Source organism: Tursiops truncatus, chromosome 2, assembly GCF_011762595.2.
Source record: "Tursiops truncatus isolate mTurTru1 chromosome 2, mTurTru1.mat.Y, whole genome shotgun sequence".
Classification (NCBI taxonomy): Eukaryota; Metazoa; Chordata; class Mammalia; order Artiodactyla; family Delphinidae; genus Tursiops; species Tursiops truncatus.
Window position 1 is genome coordinate 140,759,917 of NC_047035.1, and position 26,517 is coordinate 140,786,433.

Sequence of the window (26,517 nt, forward strand, 5' to 3'; positions counted from 1 at the left end):
GTCTCATATCCAGAATTATCATATTTGTTTTGATCTATTTATGAATTGTTATTTTCTTTCACTGATTTGTGAGTGGCTTCTGGTGCCAGTACCATGCTGTTTCTATTATTGTACCTTGGAGGTACATTTTAGTATCAGGTAAAGCAAGTACTTCCCTCATTACTCTACTTTTCCAAAAATTTTCTGACTTCTCTCACTCCTTTATTCTTCCAGATGAACTTTAGAATCATTTTGGCAAGTTCAAAAAAACCCCCAAAACTCGGAATTTTTATTGGGATTGCACTTAACATTAGAGATAATTTGGGGAGAATTGTCATCTTTTCAATTTTGAATCTTCCCATCCAAGAACATGGTATGTCTCTCCATTTACTTAAGTCTTTTTTTCCCTAAAGTTCCTCCAAGTTTAGTTATTTTCTTCATATAGATCCTGAACATTTAATTTAATCCTAGATATTCAAAAAACTTTACAGTAGCTTCACGTTATAAGCATTTTACATATTTAGGAAAAACTTCTATTAGAAAAAAGTTAATCTGGAAGGATGCATGCCAAACTGTCCATGTTTTCCTCTGGGAATAAGATGCCAAAGAGTTGGTGAAGGAAGAGGGAAATTTCACTTTTTATTTTGTGTACTTCTGTAGGGCTTGAATTTGTTACAGTTAGCATGTATTTTTAAAAAATCAATATGTAATTAAGATTAAATATCATTAAGGCACCTTAATGATATACTGCTGGTGGAATGTAAGTTGCCTTTCTGGAGGAGGGTGATTTGACAAGAGTCATCAAGAGCCTTAAATATTCATCTGCTAAGGAAGTAATAAAAAATGTACACAAAGATTTATATTCAGATGTTCATCACAGTGAAATTGATAATAATAGAACACTGGAATATTCTAACAACAGAGAGTGCTTAAATTTGAGAATACTGTGTTGCCATTAAAATTATATTTCCATCACATGGAAAAGTTTCTCTAAGAATTCTGTTTATTGATATGTGTAGCTATATAAGTGTGTGTGTGTGTATGTGTGTACACATAGATATACATATACATAAATGTTAATCATAATTACAAGGATATTTAACTTTCCTTACATTAGAAAAAGTATGCATTATTTTTAATAATAAGACATATTTTTAAGAAATCATTAATATGTTTCTAGATAAACAGGATGAAGTTATCTATTATGATCCATGTGAAAATCCAGAGGAACTTAAAGTCATGGATCATGTAATGGGGCTGCAGGATGATAAGAATCTGGAGGTGAAGGAACTCAGCCGGCAGTGCCAGCAGCTGGAATCTAAACGGGGCAGGATCTGTGCCAGAAGAGCCCGTCTCAGGAACAGAAAGGTAGGAGTGCCCAGGGCAGCTTTCTTTTCTTACCCCTTCTAAGGGTTTCTTCTTTTATGAAAGATAAAGAGGTATTGAAAATAAGGCTTTTTATCAATGATTAATTTTGCGTGTTTATGTAGCTATCAGTGGATACAATTAAAATACATTTAAAATGTTTTTCTTAAGATTCTTTTTCCTTTTGGATTTAAGCTTTTGCCATCATCTTTAGATTTTAATTAAGTCTTTCAACAACTATTTATTGAATGCCTATTACTTACACAGGTATTTTAAAAACCACAATAGGTAGAAACTTCTAATCAGCTATAATAAATGCTAAAATTAATTTTATTGTGAACTGTTGATTATAAAATATCAGTCAGATAATATTCAGCTCATTTCAATCCTTATATGCGGTGAGTGATTTTTTTCTTAGTTTTTAAACACTCCGTGATTACATAAAAAGGTAACATACTAAGAATGGCTAAGCATAATTGAGATGTAGTTCTTAATATAATTTTTCAGGTATTGTAGGTTGGATGTGTTACGTAGGTATATTTGGAGATATCACTTAGAACATTATGGGGAAATGTGTTTAAAATAATTGCATTGAAACAGATCCTTAGGACACATCCCACTTAGGAATGTGGGACTGCCTGTATGTCCTCTCATTTCCACTTGTTTGGAGGATTTGCTTTTTCATCTCTCAAAGCACTAAATCCCAGCCGTGGCCCTCCTACCAGGAAGGAGGGATTCCCGTAAGCAGCCCACTGCCCCGTATCACGTGACCGAGGAGAAGGCAGAAGCAATGAGCCACACCATAACTCCTATTAATAAATGCTTTATACTGCAGCCCCAATGCAGTGCTTTTTTCTTTTAACCTTTTATGCTATAGCCCATGGTAATATTAAAAACCATGTGGCATTCAATTTATAACCAAGTGAAAAACAGATCTATGAAATTATATTATTCCCCCAGGATCAATGCAAAGAAAATCATCGACTCAGATTGCAGCAGGCTGAAGAAAGCATAAAATATTTTCATCAGCATCATAGCGTTCAGAGGGTGAGTGGTTGAAGAAAAATGTTTTATATTTGCATAACATGACACACGGGCTTAAGTTTGTGCAAAGTGGAGCTCCGCTGCCCCGTCAGCCTTGATCGTGAGGGGACAGCGCTGTCTGGCCCTGCAGCGTGGGGGGCAGACGTGGGGGCCAGAGGAGGCAATAAGGTCAGGTGACAGTCCCTCTCTTTCTCAGAACTTCTGAGAAGTTTACAAGTATGTGTTTGTTTAAATACAGAAAAGAGACCAGAAAAAAGAGGAGGAGCAAAAGAAAAAAGAATGGATAAACCAAGAGCGCCAAAAAACACTCCAACGATTGAGAGCATTTAAAGAGGTGAGTTCTAGAAATAATCACTTCGCCTGCATCGTCTGGAGAAATAAACGAAGATCACCCATCCTAGGAGAAAAGTATAAAGTATTAGGAACAGAAATTTGGGACATAAAATGTTTCCCAAATGCCATTATTTGTAGTCTATAAATAAAAATCAAAAATATTAGAAATATCATGATGTTTTTGACCTTGCCGCACACTAGGGTTCCTGCTCTGCCCCCTGACCAGGTGGTGTGACTCTGCTCACCATGGTGTCAGCTGGCAGGGAAAACTGAAAATAGTTAAATTGCCCTTAGATTTAGCTGTTTCCTCATTTGTAATAAAGAAGTCTTTAAAATTTGGTCAAGGAAACATTGTGATGTAAGTATAATTTTGCGCCCTATTAAAAGTGAATAGGTTTTTAAAAAAAAAAGTAAATACTTACTTTAAAGTAACATTAAATTCGTTGAATGTAGAACATAAACCTGTTCTCATCACACACCTGCAACACACACCTTCATAATGACCCAAAAGAGAATACCACCCACTCCCAGACATAATTCTGGGATGAGGTACTGAAGGTGCACTGTGTGATACCAACAAGATACCTTTCCCCTTGGGCATCCATACATTTGTTCTCTATTTCTGCTTTGTCTGTGTCTCTAGTTCTGCTTTGCAAATAAAGTCAACTATGCCATTTGTCTAGATTTCACATATATGCGTTCATCAGAACTTCTTTAATTCACATTTTTAAATTATAAAATTTGCTCTAAACATAAAAATTAGAGAAACATCCATAATTCCTGTTTTAACTGTCACTTTGAGGTCCACCCTGCTGGTATTTTTCATACCTCTGTTTTTTACCTGGTTATACATTTAACACCAGATCATCTGCATTTTTTAAGGATGTTTTGGACTTTGCACTACTTATGATTTTTCATGGCTGCCTAATACTTTAAATTCACCATAATTTTTTCCAGCTATCGTTGATACTAAGTTTCTGATTTTTCATACTAAAGATATGATGAATGTTTTCATCTGTATATATCCTTTCATATCTTTATTACAGAGAAAGTATTCTATGAAAGGATATAAATGCTTATTCCTTAATAGATTTAGTAGCAAGGGTGGCGGTACATGGTGAGAAGGAGCCTCTCTGTGAATTAGAATAATCCACGCACAGAAATGCTTCAGTGTTCACTTACAGAAAGCTTCAGCATTTTGACGGTTTGCGTCTGTAGCAAGTTTCTCACGGCAGTTTTTCATTTTCAGAGATGTCCAGGTCGCTCTGTCCTAAAGAGCTCTCGCTCGCACCCTGCGGCTGCACACCTGCCGAGTGGACCTCCCCGGCAGACGTCCCCGCCGACTTCTCAGATGACGGCGGTGATCCATCCGTCCTCTAGGAAAACCAGAAGCGCTCCCTTAGCCGAAGTTAGTAACGTGAGAACCCCTGAGCATGAAGACTGTGCTAGAAACATCCCTGTTCAGACTTTTGTTCCAGTTGGTGCCCATACACACTGCAGATCAAGTGAGGAGTTGTCACTGCCGCCACCTCCGCCACCGCCCCCACCACCACCACCTCCGCCACCGCCCCCACCACCACCACCGCCCCTCCCTGCTCCGCCCTTTTCTTCTCAATCTGCAAATCATCGGAATTTACACTTCAGGACTTCAGCGAAAGATGATCAGCCACTTCCTCTAGTGTGTGAATCGCCCGCTGAGAGCCCGTGTGGTTCCTCAGACAGTCTTAGCTGCCCAGGTAATCTGCCGAAGTGTCCCTGCTCACCAGGGGTGGTTAGGTGGTTGGAGCGTTCTAGCTTTAGGAGCCTTCGTCTTCAAATCAAAATCTTTTTTAGAACTCTCTACAATCTTAAAATATTTCAGTATTTTTTTGCCTTATCACTCTTTTATTGCAAAGTTAGCATAGCCTAAATCTGAGTTTGATAAATGCGGCGGGAAATCTTTCTAAAATGAAGCGGTCAGAAAAATAGTAGACCACTTTTTTGCATTTGCAAGTATAGCACAGTGAATACACTTGACTATTTCTGTCTAATGAGGGCTATCGTTCTGCTCGTTATTCTAATTATGATTTAGACATTGACTATGGAGGAGACGGGCTGAAATCTGCCCAGACTCAGAGCCCACCGCTCTGGAGTGTGTTTGTGTCTGTGTTTAAATTCTACCAAAATACTGTGTACATTTGTTTTACAGATTATGCCTGAGTACCTATGCCTAGAGCATACAAGGGGACTGTGCTAGGTGATGTGAATTATACAAACAGAACAGTTCCAAACTGTGGTTCTGGTTAATGCGGATTCTGGTTATTCTGAGTTCAAGGTTTCTTTGCACCTGGAGCCGGGTACAAAGGAAAATGTGCACGCTCTTAGGTAGAGACCGGAGGCCCATTTCCATGGGGTCTGTGGCAACATCGTGTAAATGAAAGCGAGAGCTCACGTGCCTGGGCCTAGACGAGAGATGGGACGTGGCAGGGCTTTGTGGGGGGGAGCGCTGTTTCCGGCCTGGTGTAGCCCACAGTGTAGGAAGCCCTGATCAGCTCACACACGCTGCCTCAGTTCACTGGAAAGAATAATAAAATGCCCTCGATGGTGAAACTTTGTCTTATTACTCCTAGAAGGGAAATGTAATAACAAGTTATAGGTTAAAATCCAAAGTGTCTTGTTAGCCACGGCATGGCCTTTCAATTCTGAACTAGAAATGACTGTTCACCTTGAAGTCTCATGTAGAAGGTCCCTAGATGAGTGGCTACAGTCATGCCCCAGTCTCCAGCAGGTGGTAAAAGATTTTACCCCCGCAGGGGTCTCAAGGTGCCAGAGTGAAAAATAGCTTCTCTTCACCAAGGCCTTGAAACTCTGATCTAATCTGTGTTTTGACAGCATTTCACACCCTCAAAAGTAGAGCACGTAAGTTACGTCAGGGTAATGTAGGTGGACTTAAACACACTATATACAGAGAAATGTGCCAGTGCCACCCACTCTGGGTTCATTGAGCTACTGATTAAAGTTTTGCTTTAAGCCTTTTCATGTGTAGAAACCTACTCGCCTCATTATCACAGCACGAGTCATCACTGACTAATATCCGAGACTGAAGTTGGAGAAATACAGTGGGGTACGTTAAAAAAAATTCTTAAGTGGGAAGGGAAATGGAGGAGATACAATTTTAGAGCTGTCAATGCACATTGGGTTGGATTACTTTAATACCCCAGGAATTCATAACTATCTTCAGGGTTACACAAAAGGATGATAACACCTGTGTCTTGAGAAACAGAAGGTATGTTGACTTTTGACTGTGCCTGGGAGTTGCTATGGATTTGAAGAAGTACTGGAAAATAAGTGGTCAAGGTAAAATATTAGCAATTAGACTATCCTGGATTCAGAAAGGGAGCTGACGGTCGACCTCTCTAGCAGATAATCGAAGCATTTGTTTAATGGAATGATGATGATTTGTTTACGTCGTCGCATTAACTGATGGGTGACGTAACCCTGTTAACGAGTACAAAAATGTCTCGGCATCTCAGGGAGAAAGGGTATGATTTCGTGACTCCTTGCTCTGTTTACTCAATTTCAGGGTCGATGGATGACGTGCTGGCCTCCTTAAGGCATGACAGGGCCCCTCTCCAGAAGGCGCAAGCGCCCACTTTGTCCCCTCCCCGTGCCTCAGTCAATGAGCACATTCTGGCTGCCATAAGGCAAGGGGTCAAACTGAAGAAAGTTCACCCTGACCTTGGCCCGAGCCCCAGCAATAAACCCACCAGCGACCTGGAGAGGAGCATCAAGGCGGCGCTCCAGAGAATCAAGAGAGTATCTGCTGACTCGGAGGAGGACGATCGTGATGAGCAGAACCCCGGCGAGTGGGACCGTTAGCCTCTTTGCCAAGGCCCAAGGCTCGTTCTGGAAAAGCATGTGCATGGGGTGCTGGTAGACTGGCCACATAACACCCCGAAAGATCAGCAGGGCTGGGTGTGTGACGTTGCAGCTTTATTTAACGCTGCAGCTCCTAAAGTCAGGGAAGGAAGGAGAGACGTGGTGCCTTTCACGCATCTAAGAATGCACGGTGAGCACTGCTGGCATAAGAAAATGGTAGTTATTGTTCACCACGGATAATCTAGAATCATTCCCTTATTCTGAAAAACGTTTACACTGCTATGGTAAACAGCACTACTGACCGTTCCTCCCGAGTGTGTGTAGTGGTTTCCTGGGATTGAAAGGTTTGAATGTGAACATTATCTTAACAATAATCCGAATAAGTTGCTTATAAGCAGGAATTATTTTAAAGGAAATGTATTTCATGTATCTGGCAGTATATAAACTCATAATAAAGAACTATTTATAATGCATCAGTGTCACTCATGAGGAAATGAAACGTAATATCTTAACACAGCCATCCCTCCCTTGGCTGGGTTTAGCTGAAATCTTACTGAAAACATTAAACGGGACTTCCCTGGTGGCACAGCAGTTAAGAATCCGCCTGCCAACGCAGGGGACACGGGTTCGAGCCCTGGGCCAGGAAGATCCCACATGCCACGGAGCAACTAAGCCCGTGCATCACAACTACTGAGCCTGCGCTCTAGAGCCCACGAACCACAACTACTGAAGCCCGCGCACCCTAGGGCCTGCGTGCCACAATTAACTGAGCCCGTGAGCTGCAACTACTGAAGCCCGCGCGCCTAGAGCCCGTGCTCTGCAACAAGACGAGCCACTGCAGTGAGAAGCCCGCGCACCGCAACGAACAGTAGCCCCTGCTCGCCTGAACTAGAGAAAGCCCTCGCGCAGCAACGAAGACCCAACTCAACCAAAAACAACAACAACAAAATCCCCAAAACGTTAAACATTTATTTAAGCAACTACTAAGGGTGGAGGAAGAGTGTTGTCTCCCTCAGGCACTCATGCTGGAATCATTTCTCCTCCTTGCTCTGTGTTAAAATTAGGAAAGGGGAAGAGACCCATACAAGGCACTCTCCTCATTTCTCAAATTGTCCAAAGCATCCCCACTAATGTCATCACCCTCACTCTTGCCATGGCAATCCTGGGTTACAAAGAACAAGATGAATCGACCCTCCTTTTCCAAAGAAAAGTTATAGACCAAAACCCTTCCTACTTAGAGTTTCTTCTTAGCTAACTCCAAGGGGCCTCAGCTGGCATAGCTGGGAGGGGCCTGGGTCCTTCAGCAGCTGCAGCCTGGACCTCCGTGCATGGCTGGAGATCTTTCAGTGTGGCCACTGCCAGGTCACCCGTGGCTCCGTCAGGTGTCCTACTTTCCCTGACCTGAAGTGATGCAGACCCAGCTCCAGCTCCTGTACACGAAGGTGCCTCACTCTGCTCCCGGGGCCCAGGCCTTGGTGCCCTGACCCGGCATTAGCCTCTGTTCCCACTGTTCCCTTTCCTTTTGGCAGGTTCCCGGTGTGTGTGTGTGTGGGGGGGGGGGGGCGATGCTGCAGCACGGGGGACAGTCCCTGCTGGCTACTTGCCGGGCCTCAGTCGCAAATCCCAGCGGCAGGCCAAGTGGCAGCCTCCCAGGCCTCTTTCTCCACCATAGACAGGCCAAGCTCAGCACAAAAAAGTTTCTCTAGAAAGAATCTGGTATTTTTAAAAATGGCAACATCAGAGCTCTGCTGGACTTTCTTATGCTTATTATGCAATTTGGTATTTTTATTTTAATTCTTGTAATTTCAGTATTTTGAGACACCAGTGAGCTTACTCAGACTTGGATAATTCTCAGAATTTGCTTTCTAAGGCCTGCCAAAGATGAGAAGACTCAAAAAAAAAAAAGATCCTTTTCCAGAGAGTTCTCCAATTGAAACCCCTCGCCCAACTGTCTAACGTGCACACAAACTTCTCTGGAATCCTCTCTCCCTCATTTCTCCATTTCCCCCCTTCTTCCAGCCAAGGCTTAAGTCCAGACTCTGGCCTCAGGGGATCCAGGCCGAGGGGAGGGTCAAGTATTGTCTGCTGTTGTCCAGCTTCAAACCTGTGCAGTCCACCCGCTGAAGTGCCGTCAATCCATCCCCACCTCCCCCCTCGACGTCCTGCTCCACTCTCCAGCCTGCCCCTCAGAAACCTGGCTGCTGCCCCTCCGCCCCTTCCCCACCACAGGTTTTACTCCAGCAATACCAAGCAGGCTGCCCTCCAATGGCCCTGCTCTCCTAAGCCTCAGCGCCCGGGGCATCCCAGCCCTCTGCCACCCGTCCGGCAAATCCACACCCACTTCTCAGTCTCAACTCCATCGCGTCCTCCTCTCCAAAGTCTTCCCGGGCCCGCCCCCACTCTAGGACCACTGCCCCTTGTCCTGGACACCAGTCACAACGCCTCCCCCAACCCACAGCCCTGGCTACAAGGGCAGCCCACTTTGGCCACGTTTTAGAGCCTGAGTTGGGCCCTCTGGCTAAAGCTGACGCTAGGACAGCCAATCCATAACTGGAAGCCTCCTATGGCTTGTCCCGGAGTGAAAAACCATGAGCCGGGCTGCTCAGACTGACTGACTCATTTGTTCATTCGTTCCCTCTCCCGCATTTGAATTGGGGAATCAAGCAGGTAGTAGCAGGAGCCAGAATCAAGAGGTTTTTGATGAATGACCACCCGTCATGTGAAACCATGTAGCCGAGTGAATTTATACAGTAAGTCCCCTACATACGAACCTTCAAGTTGCAAACTTTCAAAGATGGGAACGTGCGTTCGCAGGTCCAATCATGTAAGTTAGTTCACGCGTCTGGCGTACATTTTCATGCGCATGCATCTACTACAAGTGGTTGTGCTTTTGTGTACTTTACCGTACAGTACTATTTGTGTGTGTGTTTGTTTTTTATGTATTATTTGTGTGAAAAGTATTATAAACCCATTACAGTACGGTACAATATAGCCGATTGTGTTAGTTGGGTACCTAGGCTAACTTTGCCGGACTTAACGAACAAATTGGTCTTAGGAACGCACTCTCGGAACGGAACTCGTTTGCATGTCGGGGACTCACTGTACAGCAGAGTTTCTCAACTCTTAGATATGTAAACTCATGGGAGGAGCGTATCGGGTTTCTATTGCTGCCAGAACTAACTACCACAATTATAGGGGCTTAAAACAACACAAATTTATTATCTTACCGTTCCATAGGTCCGAAGTCCTACATGGGTCTCACTGGGCTAGTATCAAGGTGTCAGCAAGGCTGTGTTCCTTTTTGAAGCTCTAGGGGAGAAGCTAGAAGCTTTTCCAGTTTCTAGAGGCTGCCTGCATTCCTTGACTTGTGGCCCCTTCATTGATCTTCAAAGCCAGCAACATGGTATCTCTTTGACTCTTCTTCCATCACCATCTCTTTCTGACCCCAGCCAGGAAAGGTCCTCTGCTTTTAAGAACTCATGTGATTAGATTGGGCCCCCCCCCCCCACCGCAGATAATCCAGGATACTCTCCCCATCTGAAGGTCCATCTGCAAGGTCCCTTCGCGCAGGTAAGGTAACACATTCATAGGTTCTGGGGATTAGGATGTGGACCTCTTGGGGAGCCATCATCTTGTTGTCTAGCACAAGGAGCTTCTAGAATGCATACTGCAAGGCCTGGCCTGCAAAAATGCTAATCCAGGAGGTTTTTCTGGGAAACCCAAGATAGCTCTGAAGCAGCTGGTCTGCAGACCATCCTTAGAAAAACACGAATATATACAAGTCAGACAGGAAATGAGGGGGCTGTGAAAGGGAAGAGTGAGGCAGGCATACTTAGAGTCATTGCAGGTTCCTTCCAAGACGAAAAGCCTTGGAGCTGGATGTCTCACAAAGTCTTCAGAGTGGCCCAGGGTCACCCCAGCTCTGGAGAAGCAGGATGTACCCTGACTCCTGTTCTTGAACACCTGTGAGAGCCCTGCTGGAGGGGGAGGCTCACAAATCCTCGATCAGCTGAGTTCCATTTGCACCTGCAATGTATCACCTCACGGCTCCACTGGAACGTAATAGATTTGCGGAAAATATCTGTGTCTTTTCACCTTTGTGTTCCCAGGGCCTGGGGCATAAAGGTGCTGAAGAAATATTTGTTAAATGAATACACGAATTAATGATTTAAGAGCTGTACGTGCGTAGGGAGCGTGGGAGGGAGATGCAAGAGGGAGGAGAAACGGGGACATATGTATATGTATAGCTGATTCACTTTGTTATAAAGCAGAAACTAACATACCATTATAAAGCAATTATACTCCAATAAAGATGTTAAAAAAAAAAGCTGTAAGTGTGAAAAGAGCTCTCTAAGAAGCATGAGAAGTCCCCTGGAGTGGCTGATTTTAATCTGGAGGGCCTAGGCCTTTGAGCTGGGTCTAAGAAGAGAAATGGGGTTGGAAACGGGAAAGGATTCCGGGCAGCGGGAAGAGCAAGAACTAGAGCACAGAGAGGATGCACCAGCAAGGCCTGGGCAGGACCAGGGAAGGCGGTTAGTGTGACCTCATGGGGGGAGGATGGAGAGAGGGGGCTAGAACCTGATGACTCAAGCTTTAGGAAGAGGCCTCTGGCAGCTTTACCTAAAAGGCACCAGACGATGGAGGAGATCCTGGAGTGAGGGGATCAGGAAGAGGATAGGGACTGTCTGGTGAGAGAAGCAGTGATGGAGTGAAGAGACTGGGATAACCAGAGGAAGAAGCATAATATGGTGACTCATTGTGCAGGTAGCAAGGGCAAGGACACAGATGGTGCCAACACCTGGAGGGGGGAGGTGTCACGGTCAGGGATCAGGAGGTGGGTAGGGGGCAGCACTGGACAGAGGAGAACTGACTCCAGGAGGCTGGGACAAGGTGGAGTGGGGAAGCCTTGGAACTGCCAGGGGAGAGTGTCACAGGAAGGTGGCCCAGGCCGGATCCTTGGAGACCCCAACACTACAGGGCAGGAGGAGGAGGGGAAGGAAAAGGAGTAGTCAGGAGCAAGACAAGAATTGGGAAGGAAAGCTTCATTCATGGGACGATTATTGCAAAAGAGCGAGGTCAACTTTCCCAAGCGCCCCGGAGAAGGGAAGCCTAGGACCCAATGGGTGTTAAGGAGGCCCCTCTGGGAGGTGGTTGATGTGGGGATCTGGGCCAGAGCCCCTCCCCGCCCCCTGCAAGTGAGCTGCAAGGGCCTGCAAAGCAAGCGGGCATGGGTGCCCACAGAATCACTTCCGCTCACTAGCGTGCTCTCTTGTGCAAACACGCACTGGTCTATCTAGCAGTCCCTCTAAGTTAAATCACCCTCCACCCGAAACCTTTGCTGCCAGACATGGGATGGCTGCGTGGAGAGAGGGCCTCGGACAGCCTCATGGAGATTTCTGCAGCACAGGAACCTGTGAGGAATTCTTGTGACACAGCGGTAGTGGAGTGAGAGGGCAGGAACAGGGGACATCTCAACAGACATTGAGCCCCTGACCCCCACCACCCTGGGAATATGCAAGCCCTCAGCCTGCGAAAACTCACGTCTGGAGAAAAGGGAGTCCTGGGATTGACTGAGATCCAACTGCATGAGCCTGGTAGAACGAGGGCCCAAAACAGAAACTTACTTGAATGAAGGGAAAACAGAGAAGGTGGTATATCTTTCACTCCTGAGCTGTGGGTTGAGATTCACACCTCCTCCACGTGTTTGGGAAAAGTTGGTTCGCTGCCGGGCACAGACTTTGCCATGAATAATCTGCTTGAATAGCTCTGGAAAAATCTTTTCCGGTAAATGAGTCTCCGAGATTAGCTTTTCCCCCAACAGCCAGGAACATAAGCATATATCCTCTGCTGCCTTCTGCTCAGAAGGCCAGCCCTGCAGAAGAAAAGTGCCTCTTGGGTTAAGAAAAGCTTCAATATTGACCCCATCGAGGCAGAAGGTGACCAACTGGAGGGCAGGTGACCCCTAACCATACCAAGCACGGGGCTGCCCTGAAGCAGACACTGGAAATGTTGGCAAACCACCCCAAACCCTAATTCTGTTCCAAAGGCTTACGTGCCTTAACCCATACTGCCTTCCTTGCTTTGACTCAGGAAGTCACCCTAGAGAACATCAACCTACCCTTGGGGAGATCCAGAGTTTCCAAAATATCTTAAGACACAAAGGGCTTCTGAAAGATTTTTGTTGACTTAAAAACAGACACAAACATTTTACTGAACTATGTATTTCTACATAAACAACTCTGTTACAACAAAATCAGGTAAAATCCACAAAGGTAGACAAGTCTTTAAAGGAAAATATTTTTTCCCTTAAGTATAAAAAGATAATTTGCCAAATAACGTCACACGGAAACACATAAAGCAAGAACTGTTAGAAACACAAGAGAAATAGACAGAAATACAATAGTAGTCTGAACACACTTTCCTTAGTCTTTAACAAATCAGGTAAGCAAAAATTAAAGGTCCATAAGATTATAATTAATAAGGTCAAATTAATACATACAGATTTAATTTTGTTCCCTTCCAAGAATATATCTTCTTTTCCAGTTTCCTGGGAATATTGATTAAAATTAACAATTTATTAAGTCCCAAGAAAACATCAATAAAGTCCAAAATACAGAAATTGTACAGGCCATACCCTCTTTGACAACACTTGTAACAAATGTTAATAACAACAACAAAAAGTATCAAACTATCTAGAAATGTAAAAGTTAATTTCAAATAACTCAAGTAAAAAAAGTCAAATATGAAATTACAAGTTATTTATAACTTAGAACACCATAGCTAAAAATTTAACAGAAATGGATAAAGAAATATTCAGAAGAAGTCATGTAGCCTTATGAGCGCTAGTAACTATATCTACTATTAAACAGGAAATAGTTAAAATGGCATTCAACTTGAGAAGGTGAAAAAATAATAAAATAAAGGAAGGAAATTAATAAGAACAAACCAAAAAAAAATCATAAAATGGTAAAACAGTAAATTAAGATTTAAAATCCCAGAATAAAAAGGGAAAGCACAGACACAGAATGTTATGAATGAGAAAAGAAAATACGACAGCTCCAGGCTAGCAAATTTGAAAATCTTAACAGAATCATTACTTTGGAAGTTTAAGTTGCCAAAAACTTACAGAAAAGGAAGAATGTTTAAAGAGACTAATGAGCATGGAAAAACATTGAAAAAATTGTCAAAGAATTATTTCCTAAAAAGGCACTAGACTTAGACAGATTTATACATGTTATAAAAACTTCAAGGAGCAAAAAATTCTAAATATTATTTAAACTGTTCAAGGGCATAGAAAAAAAGAGATAGAGCTTCCCAAGTTCTTCTTTTTTTTTAAGAAGTTAACACAAACCCAACACCAATACCTGATAAAGACAGCAGAAAAAAAAATTACATAACTATCCACCTAAAATTTTGAAAAATTCCAAAATAATAAGAGCAAACCAAATCCAGAGGAATTTTCTTACTTTAAAGCTCTTACTATTATTATACAAGTAATATGAGAGCCATGTAGAAAAATCAGAAAATACAGATAAGAACAAAAAATAAAAGTCTACCATAAACCAACCCATCATAAATAACCACTGTTAACATTGAGTGGAGACATATATTGAAAGAATAATATACCATGACTAAATCAGATTTTTCTAGAAATGCAGACAGGGTCTGACATTAGCAAATCTATTTAAATGATTCATATTAAGTTATGATAAAGAAAAACCGGGCTTCCCTGGTGGCGCAGTGGTTGAGAGTCCGCCTGCCGATGCAGGGGACACGGGTTCGTGCCCCAATCCGGGAAGATCCCACAGGCCCGCGTACCGCAAAAAAAAAAGAGAAAAACCATTTGATCATCTTGACAGATGTGAAAAAAAAAGGCATTTAATAAAATTCCAACAACCATTACTGATAAAACTTTCAGCAAACTAGAAAGAGGAGGGCATAACTTTAATATATAAATTCAAATATTAAGAATATCTCATACTAAGAGTCAAATTTGTACTTTTGGAGGAACACTAGAGGTATTCTCACCAAGTAAAAAATATATATAAAGAAGAATGTACAATACCGGCACAATTTATATAGGTGTTATTTACCATTGTTCAAAAAGTGCTGGTCAGTGTGATAAGGAAGTGAAATAAGATTATTAAAAATATGGAGGTAAAGTTATCATCACTACTCAGAACTATTAACTACATGAAAAAGGCAAAAGAATTAACAATAACAACAACAAAACTATTAAAACGAAAGGAAATTCAGTAATTGGCTAGCTACAAAATAAACAAATAACCAATTGCCAAGTTAAACAAACTAGTAAACAACCACAGAACTCTCTATGCAGAGTTAAGAAGAATGAGGTAGATTGATATGGTACCAACAGGAAGATGTCCAAGATCTATTGCCAAGTGAAAAATACAAGCAGCAGAAGGGTTCTATCATACGGTCAAAATGATAAAACATACTTTAGGAAAAGAAGATTTGAAGACTATGTGTTGACTGTTTATCTTGGGGGCAGAGGGATTTTAATTATGGGGGACTTTCAGTTTCCATATTATGTTTTTTCACAATGCTACCATTTACACAGCTTTTGTTTAATGTTTTAAATTAAAAAAATCAATGGATTTAATTTTCATTAAAAAAAAAGTAGTCATGTACCTTTATACTAACAATAAGCAGTTGGAAAATATAATGGACAAAAGAGCTTATTTACCACAGTAACCACAACTACAAAAAATTACCTGTACTAGAAAAAATATACTGAGGAACATAATACTTTATAAATTTACTGAAATGAAAGGTTAAATATTATGAAGATGTTAATTGTCTTCATAGTTACCTATAAATTTTACACAATCCAATTTCCAATTCTTCTAAATGCTACAAAATGATCCCGAATTTCTTTTGGAACTGTCAATATACAAAAAGTACTAGGACATTTTTGAAGACATTTAATTAATGGCGACATTTAGTCTAAATCTGAGATGATCAAACTATGTGGTACCAGTGCCAGAATGTACACAATAGAAAGTTCAGAAGTACGCTTAGAGAAATATAAAGATTGAGGGCTTCCCTGGTGGCGCAGTGGTTAAGAATCCTCCTGCCAATGCAGGGGACACGGGTTCAAGCCCTGGCCTGGGAAGATCCCACATGCCACAGAGCAACTAAGCCCGTGCGCCACAACTACTGAAGCCCGTGCGCCTAGAGCCCGTGCTCCACAACAAGAGAAGCCACTGCAATGAGAAGCCCGTGCACCGCAAGGAAGAGTAGCCCCTGCTCGCCGCAACTAGAGAAAGCCTGCATGCAGCAACGCAGCCAAAAATAAATAAAATAAATAATTTTAAAAAAAAAGAAAGAAAAGAAAATGCTTTCTTAAAAAAAAAAAAAAAAGAGGGGCTTCCCTGGTGGCGCAGTGGTTGAGAGTCCGCCTGCCGATGCAGGGGACATGGGTTCATGCCCTGGTCTGGGAAGATCCCACATGCCGAAGAGCGGCTGGGCCCGTGAGCCATGGCCGCTGAGCCTGCGCGTCCGGAGCCTGTGCTCCGCAACAGGAAAGGCCACAACAGTTAGAGGCCCGCGTACTGCAAAAAAAAAAAAAAAAAAAAAAAAAAGAAATATAAGGATTGGATATATAGTGAAAATGGGATTTTGTATCAGTGGAGAGAGGATAGATTTCCCAGTAAGTGATGTTGGGGTAATTTAAAAAATAAATTCCACATGGATCATAGATTTAATTGCTTAAACAAAACAATAAAAGTACAAGAATAAAATACTGGTGAAAATTCATACAACCTTGGAATCAGAATTGCAAAGATCTTCAAAAGCATGACAGCAAAGGCAGCAACCATAAAGGAAAAGATAGATTTGACTAAAAAAAATTTTTTTCAATCTAAGCCATATATTGAGCTTTTTTAAAAATAAATTTATTTATTTCTGGCTGTGTTGGGTCTTCGTTGCTGTGTGCGGGCTTTCTCTAGTTGCGGTGAGCAGGGGTTACTCTTCCTTGTAGTGTGTAGGCTTCTCATTGTGGTGGCTTCTCTTGTTGTGGAGCACGGGCTCTAGGTGTGCGGGCTTCAGTAGTTGTGGCGCACAGGCTTAGCTGCTCCGCAGCATGTGGGATCTTCCCAGACCAGGGCTCGAACCTGTGTCCCCTGCATTGGCAGGCGGATTCTTAATCACTGCGCCACCAGGGAAGCCCCAAATACATGCAACTTTTAAAAAATAATATTTATAGGGAAAAAAAAACTTCTTAGAAATCAATGAGACACACAAACACCTTGTGAGAAAATTGGCCAGAGAAGACGAATAGGTAAATGACAAAAGAATATAGTCTAATAAATATGTTGGTTAGAGGGTCACACTGTCATCAAAAAAATGCATATCAAAACTAGCCCCCCCAGTCCCCATGGGAACACCAGTGTGAAAGAGGGGAATCGGACATTCTCACACATTGCTGGTGAGAGCATAATTTGGTATCATCTTTCTGGAAGGCAATTTGAGGCAAGATATATTAAAAGTCCCCAACATGTGCGTACCTTTTTGTTAGTCAGGATATGTTATGCTGCAGTAACAAAATAACCCTGACATCCCAATAGTGTAACACTTAAAGTTTATTCTTTCTTCACAGTACAAATCCACACAAGTGGGGAGGGGGGTGTCATGATGGGAGAAGGGGAGCTCTCCACACAGTCACTCAGGGACCCAGGCTGACAAAGGCTCCAGCTGACATAGGCTCCAGCACTGGGACATCACCACCTGTGGGGCAAGGCAACAGAAAGACTGGAGACCTGCATGGGGGCATCTCACAGTCTCAGCCTGGACGTTGCACATGTCACTTCTGCTCACACTTTATTGGCCAGCATTAGCACCAGGACCCTGAGTGACTATAGGGGCTGGTAAGTGGCATCTCCTGTGTGCCCAGGAGGGAGAGGAGGAGACGGAGCAGTGCTCGTAGCACCCATTACACTTTTGAGCCAGCAAGTCCAATTTTAGCAAGTTATCCTAAGTAAATATTCTGAAACGTACATGAAGGTGTTAGAAGAAAGGATTTCCGTCATATCCTTGAGTACAACAGTATAAAACTGGAAACAAGTACCCAAGGTACAACCTACATAGATGTTAAAAATGATGCTGTTACATATTTACTGACATAGAAATATATTTACAATATAGTGTTAAAAGGGAAAAAAGCAAGTTATAAAACAGTATATGTATAATATGATTGTATCTCATGAAAAAAGTAATAAAACAGCTATAGATGCATAGAAAAGAAGTCTGAAAAGATATATACCAAAATGTTAACAGTGGTTATAATCAGATGGTGTAATAACAGGTGATTTTTTTCATTTCTTCTTAGAAAAGTATATATTATTTATGTACCAAAAAGGCATCTGAAAAGGGAAAAGAAACAAAAAAACAGTATTCTTGGGAGAGTCCATTTATCCACCTCATGCTAATCGTTAAATTCTTACCTTTGATGCAAGAAGTGCCTAACTGTCTGTCACACCATAAGACATTGCTACAACAATTTATTTAAAGTCAGGATTTTATATTAAAAGTGGTCCATAGGGTAAGAACAGTGACACATTCCCCACAGCTGCATATCATTGGACCTGTCAGTCATCCGCCAAAATGTCCCACAGTCTGGACTCCACCGTGGTTTCTCTGGGCTCCTGGCAGGTGCACCCGGGGTCTGTGTGGCCTGGGGGTGGGGGCACTCTTCACAAGGCTCTGCATTCGTCAAAGAGAGTAGGGCACTGTACAATTCCACTCAAAACAAAAGACCCACAAGCTCTTCTCAAAGATGGATTCCAGAACATATAACATCACCGCCAGGATTATTAAAGACTCCTCTTAGCTATACATATATTTTTTAATTGAAAACCCTTCCTTGTCGTTTCTCCTGCTTCCCCCTGCTGCTTCCTCCCCCAATACACATACACACACACACACACACACACACACACACACACACACATACACACACTCACACACACTCCAAAAGTTCACTAGACCATATCATCTGGCTGCCAAAGTCTTACCATAATCACCTTCCTCCTGGCTGGTGTTTAAAGAGGAACTGGAAAAACCCATATTCTTGAGATAGGTGTATGAAAAAGACACGTAAAACAACACACATTTCTATACAGGATTCTCTCTCCATGCCGTCACCCCCACCATCCCAAGAATATATATTTATTTGGGGGAAACTATGTATGCAGAAATTGGAATTCTTTTAAACCATGCATGTCATTTAAGAATATATATGGATGTTGATTTGCAGGCTTCTAGTTTAAATCACCAGTGCTTCAAAATCCAGTGATCTTTCGAGTGAATAAAAGAACCCATAGCTTTTAGATGGACACATGGCACAAAGGGCCACTTTCAGCAATGAGCAGAATGCAGCGGCCGGCTCTGTCTTAAAGGGCAACCTCTGTCAAGCGCCTCTGCTAAGTCCCATCCCGGCTGCCTGCCTTCTAAGGGCACAGCTGGCCACACCTGACGTCCCTGGCACTCCCTGCGGTTGGCTTTGGCTCTCACCCAAAGTTGCCCCCGATTTCTATTGAAAAGCAGTCTTGCCTATAGAAAAGGAGTCCTTTTACAACAGGCCGATCGTGACGCCTCTGAGTAGCACTATACCCCGCACCCTTTATTTGATGTTTTATGTCAAATGTAGTAAATACTGGCCAGGCATTAGCCAACCACCATCCAGGCTGTGCCCGTGGGCCGCCCAAGTCTAGAGATGTCTATGATGAGACTGCAGGATGGAGACCAACTAACCGCTGTGGACATTCCTCCCGGGGCCCGTCAGGTGCCACTCAACCTGCTCTAACCACTGGCTGGTCTGCTCCCTCCCCAGTGCTGGCTCCTGTCTGGGAAGGGGCTGGGCAGTGATGGGCAATCCCCCCACTCCCCACCTGCCCCGCCATCACTCTGTTTACTGCTCTGCCATTTGGGGGCCTCCTGCTTGTTTTGAACAAACTGCTTTGCCTCCACGAAAGCCATCAACGAAGAACTCAAAATGTGTCTCATCGCTCTGGCCTCTCAAAGCACCAACATCATTTTAACCAACAATCTCTTGGAAAGATCCCTACAAAAGCAGAATCATTCAAAAGTGGAACTTACTGCTGTAATGAATGTAAATGTGATTCTGATTCATTCATTTATAAGTTGTCATTTGCTGGGGACATATGTTAAAACAGTATAACTGCAATGTGCTCTTATCAGGACACAAGAGAGTTTTTTTTTTCTTGGCACCCAAAGGTCACTAAAGGGAGAAGAGAGCATGACTCGCAGAAAGACACTGGACCAGGGTTCAGGAGACCCAGATGCAGCCCGCGCTGCTGCTCACTAGCTGGGTGACTCAGGGTGAGTCACCTGTCTCTGCTTCCGCTGCAAAATGGGGAATGATCTCTGCCCCGTTCTCTCACCCAGCTGAGGTCTAAAGTGACGGCATGCAGGGGAGCGTGGAAGGGAGGGTAGTGTACAAGTTCTGGGTCTCATGTGGACGCTGGCTCTCTTTCAAGGCCTGACCACACTGTCCCAGCCTGTCACTCAGGTGGTTTTCTATTCCCGAGGCACTAGGAAGACTTTATCTCCCCTTGCCGCTCTCAACTGTATCACGCATCCAGTGGGTCTTTACTTGGAATGAAAATTATTTTTAAGGATGATTATGGTTAAAGGATTCCAAATTTTCCGTTGCTTTTTTTAGGCCCCAGGTTTCACAGATGCAGAGGAAAAAAAAAAAAGCTAATTGAGGTTCCGGCAGCCAGTCTTGGAGATGTCAAATCAGGAGACATCACTTGGGAACAAAGACGCAGTCCTAGCTCTAAATCCTCCAGCAGCACGACGGGGCTGGGGTGTTTGTGAGACAAGGGTTATGCCCTGCCTGTACTTGGCTTCAGATCACGCCAACCAAAGGGCATCAGTGCTGAGACTGGAGCTGGACGTCCTCACAAATGAGGGCTTGGCTCAAGGGAAACTGGGATGAATTCAGCAGGTCATTCTCCTTCTATCCCGAGGCTGTTAGACAGGGCTAGCCTCTCCACAGACTGTCTAGGTTGTCCCCAGGCCTTTTTTTTTTAAAAGAAAGTAAATGAAGAAAGCTTAAGACCTTTAGAGAAAAGCAGAAGGAACCGAAAGTCCAGGGCTTTTGTAAAGGTGTGCTTTCCCTGCTGAGCCCAACTTAGCTTCTCCTTTAGAGGAGCCCCTACTGCTCTTAGCTCCGGGGCTGATGGTGTAAAGCTGGCTGGGGCCACATAGCGTGGGGCTCTCAGCTCCTCACCTACTGCCTACAAGCGCTCACCAAACTCTTCCACGGTTGGTGAGCGGGGGTCATGGGTCTCAACTGCACAGGGGCACAGCAGCCCACCGTGGTAATGGCTCTACTGCTGCCACTAGTTTCTCCAGTCACTGCCCGGAATGTGCAAGCAGCTTTGACAACTCTATCCTCGGATGAATACGTCACCTGAGCATGTCCAGTCAGTCAAGACAGCTCCTTCTGGATGAATAAGCTGCCGCAGAGACAGGGGTGGTGGGCATCAGAAGACCCAAGCGGAGGTTTCAGAATCCCAGTGTCTGCTGCTCCTGGGCAGGTGGACTGGCCTAGCCTGAGAAGAATCCTCTTGAGCCCCTGCTGGGCCACAAGGCCAACTCACGGCCAGCCCAGCTCTCTGATCTCCAGGTCAGTAGAGCTGCTACCACTGTCCTGAGAGCCATCTGGAGCTCCAGGGAAAGGGCAGCGCCAGCAGCGCCCAGTCACAAATCAGCAGGAGGGCTGACCACGCTTTCCATTTCCATCTGCCACCAGCCCAGTGAACTTCACCAGAGCTGCCCCACTCAGCCTGCGGGTCTCCCCTACCTGTCCTGGTGCTTTCCCCATCCTAAAGAAGACCTCCCTGCTCAGGGAGATGGTCTCAGCTACACGAAAGAGAGCAGCAGGACTTGTAAAGTCACCCTGGGGCCCGGGTCACATCCGTGTGTACCCTACCCACCTCCTCAGGCTATTTTATTGTTTATCTGAACAATTCAGCAGGGAGCAATTCTAATGCGTGAGAAAATCCTTCTAGAGGGGGAAGTTCTCTTAGTGGTCCTCAAAGCAGGTAAGGGGGCGGCAAAGCCTCCCCCTCCTTCAAAGGGATTTAGAAATGCCGACGGCCAGGGATTCAGACCATCTTGCCATGCATGGGGCAAATGAAATGTCCACTGGCCCCACTGAGAAACTCAGTAAGAGAGAAGAGGTCCATGGCTCTGGTCCCTTCCTTAGCAGGAACAGGAGGAGGCAGACCTGGGCAGAACTCCTCTAAGGCCAAGGCTCAGCCACTTTGAGCCCACTCCTTCCCTCACGGGCCTGTGTGATTTCTTTTTCAATTGTCTAAACCCAACAGAGGATCCCACCCTAGATCCCAAGCCCTGGGCAGCCCCTATACCAGGGTCAGTCAGTGGTCCTAGAATCCCTAGGCCACAGGCCTCACTCCTGGAAAGGAAGGGTGATCTCAGTGTCAGAGGCCCCCAGGGGCAGAGCACCATGGATGGGCTGCTGGGAGGTGGGGGCCTCAGACCAGCTCCTGCTGCTTCCACTGCCACCCTCCTGGCCCCAGGGCCACCTGAGCCAACCCACGAGTCTGTCCACAAAGTCACATACATGCCTGATAACGACCCAGTGCACCAGGATGGTGGACTGTCCAACAGGGGCTTGATGGGGGATGTGATGAAAACACTAAATTCTGTTTATACGTTTAAATGAACAAATATTTATTAAGCACCTACTTTGTGCCAGGCACTGTGCTAGGCACCCTCGCTGCATGCTGTCCCCACAGCACAGTAACCTGCTCAGAAATTAAAACCAACAAAAGGAACATTGTCGCAACCCTACAAACTGGGGGCGGGTGGAAGTGGGCGGAGTGGATGCAGGCGATTCCCCTGCCAGAAAACGCCTCCACCAGAAGTGTGTTTTCTCTCTTGGGACAAGTCTCTACTCAGTGGTTGCTTTAAAGCATCTCTGTATATACTGAGAGGAAAACTGCTATCACCACGCCCCACACATTGGTGCCTGGTGAACATTCGAACACTCTGAACGCTACTCAAAAAAACAGGAGTTGGAAAGGGTATTCATACTTGAATTAGAAAATACTTTTCCAGTTCATATGGTTGCAACAGCCCTTAAGAAAGTTATAAACGTCCCTGCCCTGACTGCGTAAATGTTTAAGGTAGACCTAGTTCTGGATTCCTGAGTCAGAATCGTCCAGTTGTCCATGACCTCGCGAGGCCAGAGAAGCAAGGGGAGGTTTCTATTCTGGAGAGGAGAGAGTGGACGGCACCCCTGGTTTGGAAACGTGACAAACCGCGCCTGCATTTACAGAAGCCACGCGAACGGGAGGACGTCCTAGTGCTACTCTGTGTCACACACACCCTGGGGACTCACGCGCAGCCCTAGTTGTCGGCGCCCAGCTTGGAGAGGCCCCGGCGGAAGTTGTGCAGGTCATCGATCTTCCCGTCCAGCACCTCCAAGAAGCTCTTCAGCTCCACCTTCAGGTGGCGCTGGCGGTACTTGCTCTCCTCCATGTCCGTCTTCAGGGAGCGCACTTTGTCTTCCAGGTTCTGATTGTCTCTCTCTGCCGCCTGAAGCAAAGCGAGAGAGAAAGAAGGGTCTGGGGACAGAGCGGGAGGAGCCCCGCTGAGACCTGAGACAGCCAGACTGTCCGTCCCCCTCGGGCGGGCCTGCCTCCCTGGAAGTGTTAAGTGTCCTGCCCCCACCCCCCTGGCATCAGGTGTGTGCCCCTCCTTCCTGCTGTTCTCTGGCAGAGGTACCAACGGCCAGCATCTCGCCTTAATACGATGCCCCCACAGAGAACACAGAACTCAGCATCCTGCCCAAGGGAGCCTGGTGCTAAGTGATGCTTTCACAAAGTGCCCAGCAGAGGAAGCCTGAAATCCCAGCACATGGGGTTTTCAGCCCCAAGCCCAGTGTGGTCAGCAGAGGCCCCCGTTGGGTTCCATTCTGGGAGAGAGTGAGAAATAGCACAAATGGAAGAGTGACTTGTTTCTCCCGGTTCCACTGAGAAGGCGAGGTCTCCTTGGCCCCAGGCCAGCCTCTGGCCGTCAGCGAGGGAGGACTGGCCGTGCCAGACGCAGGGACAGTAGGTCTGTGCTCTGTCCGTCCCGTGGTGTTGCCATGGAGACGTTGAAGCTCCCAATGGCGGGACCGCTGTGAGTCCAAATAAGAGCTTTCATCTTATGGGCATAAAATGAGAATTTTTGAATGGGTGTACAAGAACCAGTTACTAATACCAAGGTTGTATACCTGAACAAAGAGCTCTCGAAGTGAGGAGAACCTCGGAGGTGAAGGAGGACCTGAAAATGCTCCTTCAGAAATGCAGCAGGTGGATCAGAAATCTGAAGCCAGCAGGGTGGGGGGGCAGGGTGGGGGGGGGGGGCTGTCCAAGGTCATGTCCAAGGTCACTGGCTGGGGAGGTGCAATAGCCCCTGGATCTTAGGCTCTCAGCCCTCCTTTCTGTCCCCTGCTTTGCACCCTTCTGTGGTTCTGTAGGGACTTCTGTGGGCAGGAAACAGTCACCTACACTATGGTTATGCACAGGACACCTTCGTATAAGTGGAGAAAACAGAAGACAAACACTGCTGAGTCTGCACCCGGGAGGAAAGCTGGCATCTGGCATGTAGTTACGCTGGCTTTCTAGGAATACAAAGTCTCTTTTCTTTACCAAGCCAGGCGTGAAAGGGAGAGGCCTCGGAGAAATGGGTAACACAGTGGATGCCTTCTCATCTGAGCCCAGGTGGACGTGCTCCCCGCCCTTACCTCTAACTTCTCAGAGACGTATTCACATTCTGACATGAGCTGAGGTATGATTTCACTTTGTTTTCGGAGGTCTGTCAACTCCTACAGGAGACAGAAATTGGAAAAAGAATGTGAAAGCAAGTCAGATAAAATGTATTCTTGAAAATCCCCAACTCGTGCATACAATAATGGAAGCAGCTTTTGGAACCTGTGTTGTCTGCGTAAATAATAATGGCGATGATGTTATACTTAACACACGAGGTAATTCTAAAGGCTGAGTATGTTCCATGAATTAATGCATGAAGGCCGAACACCACCATGAAAAGAGAAGTATGATTCCTGTTTCGGAGACGGGGAAACCGAGGCTGAGAGAGGATTGGTAACTTGCCCATGGTCTCCACCCTCTGCATACAGTAAGTCCCCTACATATGAACCTTCAAGTTGCGAACTTTCAAAGATGCAAATGTGCGTCCACATGTCCAGTCATGTAAGTCAGTTCACGTGTCTGGTGTACATCGTCACGTGCGTGCATCCTCGACAAGTGGTTGTGCGTTTGTGTACTTTACTGTACAGCACTGTAGAGAGTGCAGTACTACAGTGTCTTTATTTCATGCCCAGGATGTCCGGAAGCAAGCGTAGAAGCAGCAGTGATGTAGCTGGTACTACTCTACTTTTCAAAGTACTGTACTGCAAGGTTAAAAACGTTTCCTTTGGTTTCTGTGTCTGTTTTTTATGTATTATTTGTGTGAAAAGTATGATAAACCTATTACAGTACAGTAGGATACAGCCGATTATGTTAGTTGCATACCTAGGCTAACTCTGTCGGACTTACGAACAAACTGGACTTAGGCAAGTGCACTCTTGGAGTGGAACTCGTTCGTGGGTAGGGGACTTGCTGTACTTAGCGGTCCTGTCCCCCAGAAAATAAATGACTGTGTGACAGGGGGTTCTCGCTGCATTAAGTTGACAGCAGAACACAACTTCTGATAAAAGACCACCTGTGAAAGTTTCCGAGTGCTTTTGCAAATGTTCAGCTCCCTCTTGGACCTGAGCGACTGACTATAGAATAAGTACAACAAGGAGGCTGCGGAGGGTAATGGTCAGGCCTTTGCCCTGGACTATCTGTGCCCTGGTGTAGCTTTTGGCTCTGTCTCTGTGCTGAGATCCGGGCAGCTGCCAGGGCCGGTCACATGCCCCACAGCTGCCTGCCGTGTCCTTGGGTGGAGATCACCCGCCAAGGCCCAGGGGACGCCAAGCAGCACCGCTCGGAGCCCCACGACCCACCGTCTCCTTTTCTCGGAGTTCCAACTCCAGCTCCTCAATTCTTCTCTTCAACTGGGTATTCTTCTCCTTCTCTCTGTTTATCTCGCTGCACTGCTCTTCCAGCTCGTCAATCTTTAATGAATATCACATGTTAAAGCAGGGATGCCAGTTTACTGTAGTCATTAAACAAAAGATCACCACAGCTCTTTTAAAGTAAACCATAAATTAACCCACTTATAAATTTTTCCTTGTGGCTACAGACAAACTCCACGGGGCTCCCCCTGGGCTGTTTGCTCCTGCGGGCACAGGATGCCCTCATTTAACACCAACAAAGCCACAGAAGTCACAAAACCTGGCTTCAGTATGCTCTGGGCCTCTGGTTTTCTCTCACAGTCACAGGACGGTAGCTTTAGGTTTGCTTTAAGGATCTGTCACAAGTCGGGGCCAGACGTCCCATGAATCTATCTGCTTCTTCGCAGAATGACTGTCACATCATTTTAATCATGCCCTGAATGATTCTGTTGCTTTTCAAGGGGTTAAGCGAGCAGGGTAGAGAACCGAGCAACTCTGTGGGACAGTGGCTACCAACTGGGGCTCAATGACATTTCAAACGTTTTAAATCAAGATGACCTTTCCCCACTGATGCACGCAGAAGGGGCCTGGCCCGTGGGCCTCTTCCTGGAGAGATGACAAGTGCTGAGGTACATCCCCAGAGTGCATCTTTCTCTCCTTCCCAAGCCTGACACCTCTGACACTGGGCATTTCCTGGAGAGATGACAAGGCTGAGGTACATCCCCAGAGTGCATCTTTCTCTCCTTCCCAAGCCTGACACCTCTGACACTGGGCATTTCCCAGGGGCCAAAGCATGGGTGCAGAGTGGACGGCAG

General features: G+C 45.2%; 2 protein-coding genes across 10 annotated transcripts in view; one reads left to right on the forward strand and one right to left on the reverse strand.

Annotated features, from left to right (window-relative positions):
* The window catches only part of WHAMM (WASP homolog associated with actin, golgi membranes and microtubules), a 59,917-nt gene extending 52,865 nt beyond the window's left edge, over positions 1 to 7,052 (forward strand). For all 7 annotated transcript variants that reach the window (XM_033852197.2, XM_033852196.2, XM_019945708.3 and 4 more), the window contains 5 exons: positions 1,160 to 1,347; positions 2,305 to 2,391; positions 2,627 to 2,722; positions 3,971 to 4,457; positions 6,284 to 7,052. In XM_033852197.2, the coding sequence (XP_033708088.1) occupies positions 1,160 to 1,347; positions 2,305 to 2,391; positions 2,627 to 2,722; positions 3,971 to 4,457; positions 6,284 to 6,579 (1,154 nt within the window). In that variant the 3' untranslated portion in view covers positions 6,580 to 7,052. The remainder of the gene's footprint in view (positions 1 to 1,159; positions 1,348 to 2,304; positions 2,392 to 2,626; positions 2,723 to 3,970; positions 4,458 to 6,283) is intronic.
* Positions 7,053 to 17,165: 10,113 nt separating this feature from the next.
* The window catches only part of HOMER2 (homer scaffold protein 2), a 93,217-nt gene continuing 83,865 nt past the window's right edge, over positions 17,166 to 26,517 (reverse strand). For 2 of the 3 annotated variants that reach the window (XM_033852203.2, XM_033852204.2), the window contains exons 7-10: positions 25,652 to 25,762; positions 24,389 to 24,469; positions 22,997 to 23,193; positions 17,166 to 18,303 (exon numbers count right to left, since the gene is read on the reverse strand). In XM_033852203.2, coding sequence (XP_033708094.1) covers positions 23,005 to 23,193; positions 24,389 to 24,469; positions 25,652 to 25,762 — 381 coding nt within the window. In that variant the 3' untranslated portion in view covers positions 17,166 to 18,303; positions 22,997 to 23,004. The remainder of the gene's footprint in view (positions 18,304 to 22,996; positions 23,194 to 24,388; positions 24,470 to 25,651; positions 25,763 to 26,517) is intronic. The other variant, XM_073801441.1, reaches the window with a different exon arrangement.